Here is a 16,015-nt window from a genome sequence, read left to right as displayed (position 1 = left end):
TGCTAAGAGGATTTTCCATGTCCTGTCTCTCTGTTTTTCCCCATCACCATCTGCCTGCTGCAGGACAAATCCTGCCCTAATCCTGCCCAGCCTTCCCCAGCAACAGCAGCTCAGCCACAGTGGGGCTGCACTTCCCACCCTCCTGGGCTTCCCAGGGATTATTTCATTATCTCCTGAGAGGAAGCAACCCACAACCTCTCAAATGCTTGTCATCCACCTCCCCAGGGGAAAAAAATCATTTTATCATTTTAAATCAAAAGGATTTGATTTTTTTTTTTGCCTCTCAAAGGGCAGCAGTGCAGGTGAGAAGGAGAACTGAGTGCCAGAGACCCAGCCCTGCCCCAGAGCTCCCAGTGGGATCCCTGCAGAGCCCCTGCCACTGCTGGCATTTTAAAAAACCAAAGGCCAAAGGGATGGAAAGGAAGAGCCTTTCCTTCCCCCATCTTCTCCAGTAAGTCATTTTCCCTGGCCTATTTTACAGGAACTGAAAATCTATTAGAGGAATGGCTTAATCCGGTCTGACTGTAATAATTAGGGTGCTTTAAAACCCCTGACTAATCGTATAAAATGTGATTGTAGACAGCTCAGTGCACGACCCTTACACTTATCACTGGAGGTATTATTACAAACCAGAAACAGCTGGCAAGCACGGGGGAGGATAAAGGGAATAAAAAATCACATGCAAAGGGACAGGGCCTGCTCCTTCTCTGATCTCAGGCAGCGCCTTGAGCTGTCTCTGGAACCCAGAGCACAAAGTCACCTCCAGCTCAGCTCTTTGTGCCACTGTGCCCTGCCAGCCCCGGGGGCTCCTCTTTCCCTCTTTGCCCTGGTTTTGCAGGAGGACTGGAGTCAGCCATTCCCCTCAGGGCGCTGCAGATGTTTGGAGAGGCTTTTCCAGCAGGGAGGAGGATGCAGTGGCTCAGGGTCATGGGGCTGCAGCACTAAAGCAGCTCTGCTTCCACGCCTTGCCTGGTGCCAATCTCCTCCTCTCTTGCTCTCCATCTTCCTCAACTCCAGCAGTTTCTCCCTTCCCTTCTCTCAGCTGAGTTCCCACCATGCCATGCCCACTTTTTTGGAGTTATTTTCCCCACCTGTCCTGCCAGTTGTTCCCAGGATTTCTGCCTGCCCAGGGCGCCCGGTCCTGCCAGCTGAGCTCAGCCCTGAGCTGCCAGTGCTCCTTGCAGCCTTGCCACTGCTCCAGGGGGCAGACACAGCCCAGCGCCCACCCTGCAGCACTGACAGCTCTCCCAGGCCAGGGGAATTTTGGGGGGGTTCAAACTCTGCCATAAGGGAGAAAATCACCCAAAGAGATCCCTGCTGCAGCAGGGGCAGGCACACGGTGGGAAGCTGGGGCTGGTGGACTTGGCCAGCACAGAGAGGCACAGGGAGTGCTCTTGTCACAGACATCTTTGATGGAAAATCCTTTCCTTAGGATTTTTCCTCCTGAGAAGCTGAGAGGCCTCAGGAACAAAATGTAAACATTGATTATCTGCTGCTGTGGAATGCAACAGGTGCATCTGTGATTGGTCTCATGTGGTTGTTTCTAATTAATGGCCAATCAGTCAGCTGGCTTGGGCAGAGAGTCTGAGTCACAAGCTTTTGTTATTCATTCTTTCTTTTTCTATTCTTAGCTAGCCTTGTGATGAAATCCTTTCTTCTAGTCTTTTAGTATAGTTTTAATATAATATATATCATAAAATAATAAATCAAGCCTTCTGAAACATGGAGTCAGGTCCTCCTCTCTCCCCTCATCCTCAGACCCCTGTGAACACCCCCACAGGCTGTCATTGCTCAGATGAGCCAGGGCTGAGGCTGAGCCCCCACTCAGGCACAGCTCAGGAGAACATTGCTCTCCAGAGCCCCTCCAGGCTGCTCAGAGAGCCCACAGCCCTGATGAGCCCTGGCTGTCACCAACACGCGCCTTAATCAGAGCTGAAAACTCACTATCAACCTTGAAGGAGGCTTTTAAAGACTGAAATAATAAGATGATGCACTACAATCCAATTTTCTCGCTGTTCCTGTGATTAAAATACGTGGCTGAATCTTGAAAGCTGAACTGCAGCTTGCGCAGGAGCTGGAATAACAATATTCACAGTGGTGGCACTTGCAGCAGGAGTTTGGTTTCTTTTACTTTCCCCCTGAGTCTTTCTTGGTTGTTTTTTTTTATTCTGCTCTCCACAGATTTTGATCTTTCCCTTATTAAATAGGAATGGTTATCCCCACTGACTCACTTATCTAGTAATAGCTAGAACCCTTTTAATTCAAGTGATTTGATTCCTGGGTTTTTCTGACTCAAGTAAACACACAGAGCATTACTGGGAGACTGGCAATAGAATTGCATGGTTAAATTATCCCCTGACTCAATCCTGCACAGCCCTGGATCCTTTCAATATATTTCACAAGTCCTCAGCGCTGACCTCTAACACCAGAGTGGTTTCTCTCCTGTGGTAGCTCAATTTCACAACTCTGAATACACTTTTTTTCTTTTTTTTTTTTTTGAAGGAAAGCTATCCGAAGGTTTTACAAAATGTTCTTTAGCCTTTAGGGAATGAGTCAATTTAATGCCAGGCTATCATTCCATTTCAAAGAGCCAAAGGATTTGAGGCAACACAATCTGCTTGCTGAAGCGTGTGAGATGAATACAGCTGTGGGTTTGTTACAAATCAAGCTGAGGAGTTTGGGTACAGAGCTCAACTTTCCCAAAGTTCAGCTGTGGCCCTTGGGTTGCCAGCTGGATTTCCTTTAACCCCCCATTCCAAGGAATGCCTGCAGCAGGAAAAGATGGAAAGGGGACACTGCTGCCAGGGAAAGCTCCTGGAATCCATTGGTTTTAAAATGGGAAGGAATTCCCATTAAAATGGAATGAAGCTCCACTGTATAGCAGTCGATGAGCTGAAATTTAATTACTATTTTCCTATTGGAAATGGGTGAGAATATAGGGAATAAAATCCAGGCATTAAAATGGGAAAATGGGAATCTCTGGAAATGCCTCTTGAAATGCAGAGTCACCCTGGGGCTGGTGCAAGGTGCAGCCTGCACCACACAAATCCCACACACCACCTGCAAGGAAACCCACGGGAGCCACTCTCAGTCACATCGAACTTTATTTTAATCCCGTCAGAAAAGTTCAAGAATTACACCAAAAAATACTTCAGTCTCTGCTACCTACTGACAAAAAATACACCACAAAATTATAAACTGTTCAGTGGTTTTGCTGGAGTTGGGGTTGTGGGTGGAGGGGGTGGTTTGTACATTTTGAGTGAGAAATGAATTTACAGGTGGAAAGGGAAGGGAGGAGAGGGAGTCAGACAATGGTGTTTGGCACTACAGTTTTAGCTACACTATACAGTTATTTATCATGATGCCTGCAGGACTGAGGAGTTCTGCCCTCACACACTGCCCAGGGGCTCTGACATGGAGGACACAACTGCCCAATGCGAGGGAAGAAGGGGCCAGTTCCTAATTTCCATCCCAGTCCAGCCAAAAATCTGAAAAAGCAGCTGAGACAAGGTGAGCCTTGCCCTGCCTGTGCGCTCTGCTCTTGCAGCTCTGGGAAAAGAGAATCCTTGGGGGTTTTTGAAATCCCACCAGCCTGCACTAATCTCAAGTGCCATTTGTGGGGAGAGGATGTGTTACTCTGGGCAGGACTGGATTGAACTTGGGGTCTGCTCTGGGTTTGCAAGCAGAGATTTGATTTTTACCTCTCTCTAGTGACCTGGAATGACAGGAAATGCTGAAGGAGCTGAAGCAGGGAAGCAGGAGCAGCCCATTTCATGGGAAAATCAGAGGGACTGAAAATCAGAGGGACTGAAAATCAGAGGCTCAATACTATCAGAACTTCTGAGATGCTCTTGTGATCATAATGGCATTTCTTTGAGTTGTGGTGACCCTCAGGAGAGAGGTCCCCAAGGATGAAGCCCCATGGAAATTGCCAAAGCTCATGCAGGGAATCAATGCCAGAAGCAGAGTCCTGAACTCCTGACTCTCAGTCCTGTGCTCAAAAGTTTATTCAAGATTTCACTTCAGCAGCTTCTGCCTGCTCCCATCCCGCTCCATCTCCATCAGCAGCCTGGATTTCAGCCTCAGAGCCTGGCCAGGACCAGCAGCACTCTGGTGGCTCATTAGGAACACCAGGAACCTTCTGGGTTTCCTTGGGGCCCTGTGCAGGGTTTGTGTTTGCACGTGAGCATGTCTGGGTAAGGAAGGGATGCTTGTATTTCTCTATCAGTGAGTGAACACTGACACTGGATTCAATCTGACAGCAAAATATCTCCCCTTTGGCAAATGAAACAGCACCACAATGTCTTTGTACCAGGTTCTCTCTACCCCTCCTGAAAGGATTCCAGCTCTTCCTTCACTGCATGTGGAGCCTCTGTCACAGCTTTCCAGCACTGACAAAACTTGGTGGCATTCTCTTTGCTGCTTTTATCCTCTCTGGCTGTTTACCTAACTTGCTTTTTTTGTTTTTTAATTTATTTTTCTAACAAATAGTTAAGCAATGATTTAAAAATATTTTTACATCGTTAAGGTACAGTCAACATCAAACATGCCTTTGTACAAGAGCTCGACTCGGTTACAAATCAACGAGAACAACGCACAAAAAAAGAAAAATACCCACGAAGCTGCTCCTGCCCTGGCTCGGATCCCTCCAACACCCCGCTCAGGTGCTGTCCCCCCGCCCTCCCGCTCCAGCTCGCTGCCTTTAGTGCCCCTCTGTCTTGGCAGCCTTGTTGTCGTGGCTGGCGGAGCCCGAGGGCAGCCAGGGGGACACGGCCCGGGAGCTGGTCTGCTTGGCCATGCTGTAGTGGCTGATGACGGTGTAGAACCGGCCCCGCGAGTTGGAGTCCTGCGCCGAGTAGTAGGCGTCCAGCGAGGCGGGGATGCAGCGCTTGTGCTGGGGGGAGAGCAGAGAGAAACACGGGGATGGCACCGGGGATGGCACCGGTGGTGGCACCAGTGATGCTCTCAGGGCACCAGTGATGGCATCAGGGATGGCACCGGTGATGGCATCACGGATAGCACCGGTGATGGGCTGATGGCACCAGTGATGGCACCAGTGATGCTCTCAGGGCACCAGTGATGGCACCAGGGATGGCACCAGGGATGGCACCAGGGATGGCACCGGGGATGGCACCGGTGGTGGCACCAGTGATGCTCTCAGGGCACCAGTGATGGCACCAGGGATGGAACCAGTGATGACATCAGTGATGGCACCGGTGATGGCATCACGGATAGCACCAGTGATGGGGTGATGGCACCAGGGATGGCACCAGTGATGGCACCAGTGATGCTCTCAGGGCACCAGTGATGGCACCAGGGATGGCACCGGGGATGGCACCAGTGATGGTACCAGGGATGGCACCAGTGATGGCACCAGTGATGGCACCAGTGATGCTCTCAGGGCACCAGTGATTGCACCAGGGATGGCACCAGTGATGACATTGGTGATGACACCGGTGATGGCACCACAGATAGCACCGGTGATGGGGTGATGGCACCAGTGATGGCACCAGTGATGACATCGGTGATGGCACCGGTGATGGCATCACGGATAGCACCAGTGATGGGGTGATGGCACCAGTGATGGCACCAGTGATGGCACCAGGGATGGCACCAGTGGTGGCACCAGTGATGCTCTCAGGGCACCAGGGATGGCACCAGTGATGACATTGGTGATGCCACCGGTGATGGCACCACGGATAGCACCGGTGATGGGGTGATGGCACCAGTGATGGGGTGATGGCACCAGTGATGGCACCAGTGATGCTCTCAGGGCACCAGTGATTGTTGGGAATTTAGCTGACTAGAGACTGGAAAAGTACAAGGCCATGGCTAATTCCAAGTCCTGCACCTGCAAGATAGCGTGTCCTTGGGCCTAGCTGGGTATGATAACAAGTGGACAGAGAGACGTGGGAAATAGGGAATGTAGGCCCAAAGGAATGAGGAAGAGTTGATGGTATGGTTTAACCAATAGATCGCTTGGCTTACAGAATATTCATGAGCTTATTATTTGCTGTATAGGTGTCTGATGCTCTCTTCAATAAACAGAACTTGCTTATCACTCATATTGAGTGTCCAAATCTCCCCTCACTGACAAACGGCACCAGGGATGGCACCAGTGATGCTCTCAGGGTCCTGTTTGCACCCACACTGCTGCAGTGCCCTGCAGAGCACCCTGCAGGGCCTGGCATTCCAGACCTGTTGCTATTGGCAACAGATGGCAGCAATCTCAGAGATCCAGGCTGGGAATGAGGGAGGGACCAAACTGGGCAGACTGGGCTGGGCAGCTCTGCTCACCTGCGGGTCCCAGGCCAGAATTCATCCCCAGACAGGCAGAGGCAGCAAAAGCTGCTTTGTGCTGCTCTGTCAGGGAGTGTCACCCTGAGCTGAGGGGTGAGCACCTGGCTGGGGATGGCAGGAGGCACAGCCCAATGGGGCAGCTCTTTTCACAGGTTCAGGTTTGGGTTTGATTCTGAAATTCTGAAATATGAAGGGAACTCAAAGCTCATCTCATTCCAAGCCTCTGCCATGGGCAGGAATTCTTTCCACTGTCCCAGGCTGCTCCAAATCCATCCAGCCTGGCCTTGGGCACTGCCAGGGATCCAGGGGCAGCCCCAGCTGCTCTGGGCACCTGTGCCAGGGCCTGCCCACCCTCACAGAAAAGGATTTCTTCCCAATATCCAACTAAACCTTCTCCCTGTCACTTTGAAGCCATTCCTCCTTATCCCCTCTTGTAAAGAGTCTCTCTCCATCTTTCTTGTAGCTCCTTCAGGTACTGGAGGCCACAATTAGGTGACCCCAAAGCCTTTTCTTTTCCAGTCTGAACAATCCAATTTCTCCCTTTTTATATAACCTAAGAGAATAATTCACAATGATTAATACACCAACATCTTACTCTGTTTTCCAGCTCACTTTTATCCCCAGTGTGGTCAAGACTCCTGTGAATTTATGAGTTTATTCACAGTGAGAAGTCAGTGCAAAATGTATTTTTTTTATCTCAGCAGACCAGGCAAACAGTCTGTGAATATTCAGTACAAAATCACTGGGTTTTAGCAATTGTTACATGGGTTTGTTCTCGATAAAGGCTCAAGAGCACCTAGAAGTGAACTACTTGGGCAAATTTGGATTTCTTTCACAAAGGACAGAGTGTCAGCACTGCAGCAGTTTGCTTTGCATTACAATGTATGCCAGCAAACAGCAGTTACTTGGGAGTGTGGGAAGCAAATGCAGGATCCCAGCTGCAATAAATCCATTCACAAATAAGAGGGATTGTTGCTGAACATCTGTCTGTAGCGTTCCCCAAATGCTAATCCCAACAATTACACTGTAACAGTAGCTGATGGGGGCAGATGCATGTCCACATTTCCCAGAACACTTTTTCCATTTCAACACATTCCTGCCAAATGTTCTGTTTGGCCTGGTCAAAATAAAAAAAAGAAAAAAAAGAAAAAAAAAAAAAGCAGCCTGGGCTGTAACCATGCAGGCAATTAGAGCCTGTCATTAGCTCAGGCAATCCATCCTTCTGAAGTTCCTTACCTTATAAACAAATCCATCTGGGCAACTGTGGTCGTAAGTGAAGGCTTTGTACACCACAAGGAACACTATGCAGGCAAGGAATGCAAGAGCCAGGCTTATGAGGATGGTGACCTAGAAAAGAGGGATAATGTTACTGTACATATGTTAAAATGGCATATGAGCAACCTCATAATTAAATGACTTATAGGAACAGACATTCTAACAGACTGCAGCCTTCACTCCACCGTGCAGTACTTAACTAAGCATGGTAATTGACTGAATGCTGGATCCAATATCCTGGATTCCCACTTCATTCCCATCCCCCCCACAGATTTTCAACATTCCTGTGTTTAACCCGTTGCAAATTTATAGATTTTGCTGTAGTATTTGGTGCTCTCTGACCCAGCAGAACCCTGCAGCAGCCAGAACTCCCATTCCAGGTGTGATGTGGTGGATGAAGTGCCCTGTGGGCAGATCCCTCTTTCCTGGGAGCAGGGCAGTGAGCAGGGAGGAGCAATGAGGGTCTCACATCCCTTTGTGCCTCCTGGGAAACTCCTCCAGGATAAATTGTGCCCTGCAGGAGAAAGGGATCCTCCTCTGTACAAGGAAAATATCCTGACTGCTGACAAAACCCCACAGCATGCCCAAGAGCAGATGCTGGTGCTGGAGGTACCAGACACAATTCCCTCTTGGGGGCTCAAATATTCCCCCTCTCCTCATTGCCCAGCAGGTCACCGTGTCTGTTCCTTTGCTGGAGCTCCCTTCTCTCCAGGTCCCTCCTAAATAGTTCATCCAACAGCAACTTTTCCATCCCTACTCCATGTCCTGATCACTGATTTTGCTCAGCTCTCTGTTCCTCAAGGACTGAGCCAGGAGCTGTCAAACACTCCCATCCTCCCCTTTCCCAAAGCTTTCTTGGTCCCATAATTCCACAAAAACCCACCACATTCCAAAACTCAGGCAAGAGAGAGCTGTGGAGACTTATCTAGCAGGAGAGATTCCTGAATTCCTTGTTAAATCAGAATATTTTAGAATAAAAGGTAAAAAGGTGAGACTGGGGCTAAGAGGCTTTGCCAAGGACAAAGAGTTCACTGAAGCCCAGAGCTGCCTTTTAATGTTCCTGCTTGGATTAACCTCTCCTTGGGGCCTCATCTGCTGCAAAATGGGTCAGTTAAGCCAAAGGCAGCAACAGAGGGAGCAGAATTTAATGCTGGAGCTAGGAGAACTGTGTTAGGGATTCCTGGAGGGCTGCAGAGGGATCTGGCGCTAAAGGAGTGGAGATGTATGAATTGCACCAATCCAACCAAGAAAATTTGGGATCCACCTCCTCTCAGAGCCCCCTCAGAGGGGTGGACAGAAATATTTCAGAGCAGCTTCATGGCAGCCCTTGGGTTCCCAGCCTGGGGGAATCTGTCCCTTTTCATGGTGAGAAAGGCTCAGCTGGATTCAAGGCAGATGCAAATGGAATTTGACATTATCTGTGTCCCCAAAAGAAGCTGTATTACACACGGAAAAAAAAAAAATTAAGTCCCTTTGGAATGGTAAAAAAGAGAGATTTCCTGGATTAAATCTGCTCTACTTTTTCCAACAGGAGACCTGGGAAAAACAGATCCCTCCCCACACCACAATCCTGATGAGAGGTCAGTGTGGAGGAACACAGATCCATCCTGTAGAACACAGATCCACCATTTCCTCCCCATTTAAAGGGGAGCCTGCTGGGCCTGGAATTCCCTCTAATTCCAGTGTAGGTACTAAGCCACAATGACAATGGCACAAGTGTCCTTTGAGGTTAATTTGAAGGCACTAGAGCAAGATGCTCATCTTGTTCTACCAAAGCCAATGCTGAGGGGCAGCCCTGGTTAGAAATTCAGAAATAAGAAAAGCTCAGCTCTCCAGTCTGGCTACTGTGCCCCAAATTAAATGTGCAATGAGAAAAGAAATGTTGCTGGAAACTCAGCCTCCAGAAGCAGAAAGAACTGAGCTGTCTGCAGTGAGAATTAATGTTTCTTCACGGCTCTTCTGCTAAATCCCACGTGCATGCACAGCCTATGGAAATAACCATTAGAACTGCAATTTGAGGGGTTCTTTCCTCTTGTCCTCCCACTGAGTCCCTAAAAATAACAAATTCCCTCTGTTCTGACCAAGTGCTGACACCCAGTTGATCAAGGCCCTGCAGGCTGCAACTGAGCCCATTTTCACCCTCCTGCCTTTCCTGCACTCACAGAATTGCTGTGACAATATTACACCTGCTGATAAATGGTGGAAAATTGCTCCAGATGAAATGTCATGTAAGATGTTAAAACCCAAAGGAAAGGGAAGAGAAATCCACCCCCAGATATTCCTGGCATGCCAGAGCTAAGATCCAGCTCTCCAACTATTCCAGAGCATACAAAGCTTCATTAACATTCAAACACCAAAGAATCACAGAGCTGCAATACCTAATAAACCTCCACTTTTTTTTTTATGATTAACACGAACCTTGGCAGTCTCTAAGCAATATAAACACTCACAGAGGGGAAATAAAATTTAGTGAGCAGATAAAACCTAGAAGTGCTGCAGGCATGAATCTGTCACATGTGACTGCTCGAGTGGGTGAAAGAAGGGGGGGATTTGCCTGCCCTCTCCTCAAAATCTCACATGATTCCCAAATGCTCCTTTAAGAGGGAGCAGAGAACATCATTACCACACAAAAACATTCCCCTCATCCTCCAAAAAATGTGGGAGAGGCCCTTAACATCCATGAAGGATCAAGCTCCCATCAACAGCAGCACACTTGGGGTGGCTCTCCCTTTTCCCACAGATAAAGAACGTTTTTTGCATTTTTACACAAGCACAGATGAATAAAAGGCTCCATCCTCATCAGGCAGCAGGAGATCAGGTGCCAGCAGGTTTTGTGCCAGGCAGAGGATGCCTAATTGCAGTGGTGCTCCAGCTAACCTGGCTTTCATGCAGCCCATGGATGCATCCTCCCTGCTCTCTTTGATTTATCAGCTGCCCAGGATCTCCTTTTTCATCAAAAATTCCCTTTTTCCCTCTCTCACTCCAGTACAAAGCCTTATTTAAAAGGCAACCAGAGAACAATGGCACATCCAAGCAGCAGGGCATTTATTTAACAGCTTTTTTCCATTGCAAGGTTTTTACAGTTTTAATCCTTGTTCATATAATATAAAATCATGGAATGGCTTGGCTTGGAAGGGAACTTAAAGATCAGCTCATTCCATGGGCAGAGACCCCTTCCACTGCCAGCTCTGTCCATCCTGGCCTTGGGCACTGCCAGGGATCCACCTGTGCCAGGGCCTCCCAACCCTCAAAAAGAAGAATTTCTTGCCAATATACAACCTAAATTTCCCCTCTTTCAGAGTGGGTGGCACTTCTTAGATACCAGGCACGATTTTACTTCTAAATGTCTGGTAAATCAGTGTTTGACTCTGGACACTTTTCTCCCTGCTTATACACTTAAAGCAGGAGCAGAGCCAAGAAGATGCCAACCAAGAAAAGCCTTGCTGCCTACAGGAAAAGCAGCCAGGCTCAGAGAAGAGATAAAAATCATTTATCACAGAAAAATTCCTACAAAATTCTGCACCATTTTCCTACTCTCTACAGCTGTAATGTGAATTAGGGATCTCAGAAGCTTCTGCTGCCTATTTTTGTTCCTGCACTCTTGTCAGCCTCTTCACAAAATTCCAGTTTCTCAGGAAAGGATCCTTCTGCTGCTGCCATGTCTGGTTCTACAAGATACTTTCAGTGTTGCTGCATATTGGGGAAATTTCTGACCTTTAATAGGCAATTCAGCTGAAGAAGTTCTCTGGGTTTTAATTTTTCTCTTTGTAGAAGAAGAAAGGCAAAGAACAAGGCAAAATTTGTTATGAACAAAACTGGCAGAAATTCTGTCAAGGTTACTTCAGAGAGGAGCTTAAGAGCTGTGCCTGGAGAGGCAGCAAAGCTTTTCCTGTAGTTTATGGCAATTCCATTACACCTAAAAACCCATCAGTCCCTGACAACCCAGTTAACTTGCAGAAAAAAAAATCACAAAATCATCTAAGGGCATCCAAACACATCCATGCACTCCCGAATCCATTATAAGGATTTCTGCTCGACAATGAAAAATTCAGGAGGACAATTTTTTCCCCTTCATGCCATAACTTGTTCAGCTGATAATGAGATGGAAGATTGATACCATCACATGGAAGGCACAGTTAAAGGATCAGGAGCTCCTGGATCCAGCCAGCCTGGTGGCTTCTGTGTATTCCAGGATGGAATCCAAGTACAAACACCCAAATCCAGGTTGACACTGAGATGGATCAGGTATGATGAGGTACCCCCCAAACTCCAAACTCACCCCACTGTTCAAACTCTGTCAAAGAACTCTTGGTGCCTTGCCCGGCACCCAGACACCCTGATCTACCCTGGCAGTGAAAATGATCTGACTGCGCTTCTTCAAAAATGTCATTTCACTTCCCACTGTTAAAAATATTTTTGTAATAAGTTGCTGATTTTGCTGATCTTCTGGCAACAGCTTCGCCTCTGAAATTTTGAAAGGCTAACTGCAAAAAAAAAAAGTGACACAATTGGGTCTTCAGATTTGCTTAGTACTGCTCAAGGAGATGTAGGATTTGTTCTTTATTATTACAGCACAGCTTTATTCCAGATGGTGTCCAGATTCTTAAGAAGAATTGTTTAGGAGATGCTTTGTAAGAGGAAAATGTCCTTAGTCATGTCTCTACATTTTCAGGGCTATGGGAAAATACTCCTTAGTGCTGTGAGGTGTCTTAATCAAGTTTTAAGGTGGATGGGATTTTTTTGGTCCTTTAACTTATATTTCATGACCATAAACCAATCTGGCCCCAGTTCTCATAAGAACAGATGAGGATGGGATCATCTTGGGGGCCAGGAATTCTCCCATCAGCTCCAGGGCTGATCCCAGGGCAGCAGGAAGGGGCTGGGATTGTGCCCTGGCCCAGCACAGCCAGGAGCTGGAGCTGCTGCAGAGATCCAGAGAGGCACCGGGGATCAGAGGGATGGAGCTGGCAGAGCTGGGGTTGTTCACCTGCACAGGAGAAGCTTTGGGGTGACACCATTGTGGCCTTTTTGTACCTGGAGAGGCTACAAGGAAGATGGAGAGAGACTTTACAAGAGCCTGGAGTGACAGGACAAGGGGGAATGGCTTCACACTGACAGAAAGCAAGGTTAGATTGGATATTAGGGAAAAAAAAATTATTCTGAGCGTGGGCAGGCCCTGGCACAGGGTGCCCAGAGCAGCTGGGGCTGCCCCTGGATCCCTGGCAGTGCCCAAGGCCAGGCTGGACAGGGCTGGGAGCACTGGGACAGTGGGAGGTGTCTCTGGTGGCACTGGATGACTTTTAAGGTCCCTTCCAAGCCAAACCATTCTGTGAGTCTCTGCTCCACTATTCCAGGTGTTCCTTTCAGCCCACAGAGCCCAGCAATGCAATCCCAGAGCACTCACAGAGAGGCTCATTTACCCAAGTACCCCAAAGCCTCAGAAGAGTGCACCTGAAAGAGCACTGCCTGTCTCCGAGCCAATTTCCCCTCCCAGCCGTGTCCCCTGGGCTCTGCCCATCCCTGCACACCCCAGCCCACCGTGACAACACCACAGAACCTCTCCAAGTCTGTAAATCTTAAAAAGAAACATCACTTTTGCAGGATAGGCAGCAGCAATTCCTCTGCTCTGCACCTCCTAAAGCTGTGAGAGCAGCACGAGTGTGGAAGGAGCACACGGTGTTTCTAAGCAATTTGTCAAATAATTAAATTATGCACACAATAACTAGCTGGCTCAATTATATTAGCCAGTCTCCATCATGTAATATAATTTCTAGTGGCTGTTTAGGCACTAATAGCCTCAGATCTTTTTAACAGTGTCTGGTGCCAGCTGTGGGCTGCGTGACATCTCCCTGTGCCAAGTCAAACCCCTTGGATGGAAAATTCATGGCTCTGTTTCCAAGCCCCCGTTCCTTATGGAAGTTCTAAATGCCATTTTAAATAAAGCTGCTTCAGCAATGAGTATCAGTGAATTTCCATTTAGGTAAATAAAAAGCTCTGTTGGGTTTCTCTTTTCTGCTATTTAATGCCATGAAAAATTCCTTCATCAAGCAGGCAGGTATAGTGAGAAGGGCTGATGTTGTTTCTAGGAACATAAATAAATACATGGCCATTTTGGCAGACCAGACAGGTTTTTAAAGGTGTTTTCCCCCTCCTCCTATAAGAATATTTTCTTTCTTTTTCAATTGTCAGAAGCCTTCCCACTGGAACTGGGTGATCTTTCAGCTCCTGGCCAGCCCAGGCCATTCAAGGATTCTGTGTCTGTTACCTCCAAATGAAATGGAGCAGAGCCCCCAAATTAAACAAAAGGGTGACTCAAGAACTGCTCAGAAAGGAGCTTTTCCTCCAAAGCCACATCCTGAGAACACCTGGCAGCCCATTTCAGGAGCAATGCTGGAAGAGGCTTCCTTCCAGATCCCTAATTTGAGGTGTTTTTTCAATTAGTGGGACTGCAGCAGACAGAAACATCCTCTCCAAGGCTTCCTGACGTGCAGCCCTTCCCTGCTGCCCTGGCACAGCCTTGGCTGTGACATTTCCTCTGGTCACTCCACGTGGGACATGGCAATGGATGCCTCAGTTCATCCCAGGCCCTTTTTAAATGCATTAACAGGAACACAAGATAAATCAAGTCATCGATAAACTGTCTCCTTGCCTGCCCTTTGCCTGCCAAGACTCAGCCTCTGCACAGTCTCATGAATGCAAAATCGTCCCTGGCACTCCTCCCTGGTGCTGGATTTGGTGCAGGGAAAGCTTTGGGAGCCCTGAGCAAGAGTGGATTCAGGGCTCAGCTCATGGAACACACCTGGAACTGCAGGTGTGCCACTGCCTTTTCCTGACTCCTGACATCCCTCCAAACCCAGCTCCAGAGCTCACTCCCCACCCAGACACCCCCAGCCAGAGCCACCCACAGCTGCAAACATCCAAATTCCCCAAATCTTGGCTTTTTCTGAGGCAAAACCACCCAGGGACCACCACCATGCCACAGCCAAGGATCAGGCTGGCTCCAGGAAAAGGCTGAGGTGCTTTTCTTTTGTGAAATTACCTTCCTCCAAAGGTCAGGCTTGCATGAATTACAGCACCTCTGTTCAGTGCACTCTTGTGCCTGAAGAAAACAAGCACTTGGAAGTTTGTTCCTTCAAGAAGGGAAACAAATTCACCTGTATTTCAGCATTTATGTCTCCCATCATGAGCAGGAACTAATATTTCTGCATTCATGGTTCAGTACACCCATTTCTCCTTAAAAACTTATTATGTGGGTGCTTTATAGGAGAACAAAGTGAAGACTTGGTGAGCAAAGTGTCCCCTGGGTAACTTAAGAATTAAAAGCCTTTCCATTTTGAATTAGAAAGATGAGGCTTTATTGCTGCAAATGACTTACAAGAGCTACTCTTTTAAAAGCAAACAAGAGAAATGAGTAATCGAGGTGATTATGCTGCCTCCGAAGGCACCAGGCCAGTTCCATTAGCTGTGGATCCGACCCAACAGGCTTTAATACATCTGCAAGTACCAACAAGAGGCAGCTCAGCTCTGTTTAACATTCAATCACAGCCTGTGCTGCTTTGGAGAGGGTGAAACATTGCATGGAGAAATTTGTGTCACTGAAGCTTTGCACTTCCTTGATTATTATATTTTTTTCAGCATTCAGTGGTCTGGCTACAAGACTCCAAATGCACTCCCCAACAGGTAATAAACTTTGCTCTGGTTTCACTCAGCTGAAAATTCTTTCCTGCTCCTCCATCCTGCTACAGTGGCCACACCAGCATTAAATATCTTTCATTTCACCTCAAATGCTGACAGGAAAATTGCCCAACACTCAGATTTCCTGTGGGGTGCCAGAGGTAAGTGCAGAGTGGTGTTGGAGACAGAGGTGCAGTGTAAGAAATCCTCCAGGCCCAATGGTAACTGCAATTACACCCTGGAATTAGCACCAGGGGTATCTCCATGTGGTCACTTATGGAAATATTTTCAAGCATTTTGCTCCAAAGCCAAGAGTCAGTTGATGTTTCTGCCCTGTAAATCTTTTTCCTGCAATATATTCTGGGTTGAAGAATGAACTTTCAGCAAGTGTACCCCACAAAAATTTAGGCATGTGAATATTCTCTGTGACTTCTACTTTTAGAGATTTTCTGCAGAACAATTCACTTTCTTCTTCTCTCCAAAAATCAATTAAATGGAAAAAAACCCAAACCAAGACTGAACAAATCTATTCAGCTGACTATTCTGTTAGTGCTTACAGATGGCAAAAATAAATAGAGTCAAGGCTTTTCCTGGCTTTGTAAAAGAGTATCTGTGTGTGTAAAACTAACCTAAAACAAGAATGCACTGTAAGGAATGGTCCATTTCCTATTAAAAAATCGTATTTGGGTTTTTTTCCTTTGCTTTGTTAAGTGGTCCCTGAGCCAGTAGAGAGCATTCCAGTTAAATCAAAATAGATTTTTCTTCT

The 16,015-nt window shown here is 47.5% G+C and overlaps 1 protein-coding gene across 1 annotated transcript in view; it reads right to left on the bottom strand.

Moving 5' to 3' along the window:
• Positions 1–3,087: 3,087 nt before the first annotated feature.
• Positions 3,088–16,015, bottom strand: part of NSG2 (neuronal vesicle trafficking associated 2) — a 33,263-nt gene continuing 20,335 nt past the window's right edge. The window contains exons 4-5 of the mRNA XM_064724730.1: positions 7,537–7,647; positions 3,088–4,894 (exon numbers count right to left, since the gene is read on the bottom strand). Coding sequence (XP_064580800.1) covers positions 4,703–4,894; positions 7,537–7,647 — 303 coding nt within the window. The 3' untranslated portion in view covers positions 3,088–4,702. The remainder of the gene's footprint in view (positions 4,895–7,536; positions 7,648–16,015) is intronic.

The sequence above is a fragment of the Zonotrichia leucophrys genome, chromosome 13 (assembly GCF_028769735.1).
Source record: "Zonotrichia leucophrys gambelii isolate GWCS_2022_RI chromosome 13, RI_Zleu_2.0, whole genome shotgun sequence".
NCBI lineage: Eukaryota > Metazoa > Chordata > Aves > Passeriformes > Passerellidae > Zonotrichia > Zonotrichia leucophrys.
Note: the sequence above shows the minus strand (reverse complement) of the source record. Positions and strands in the feature narration are given on the sequence as shown.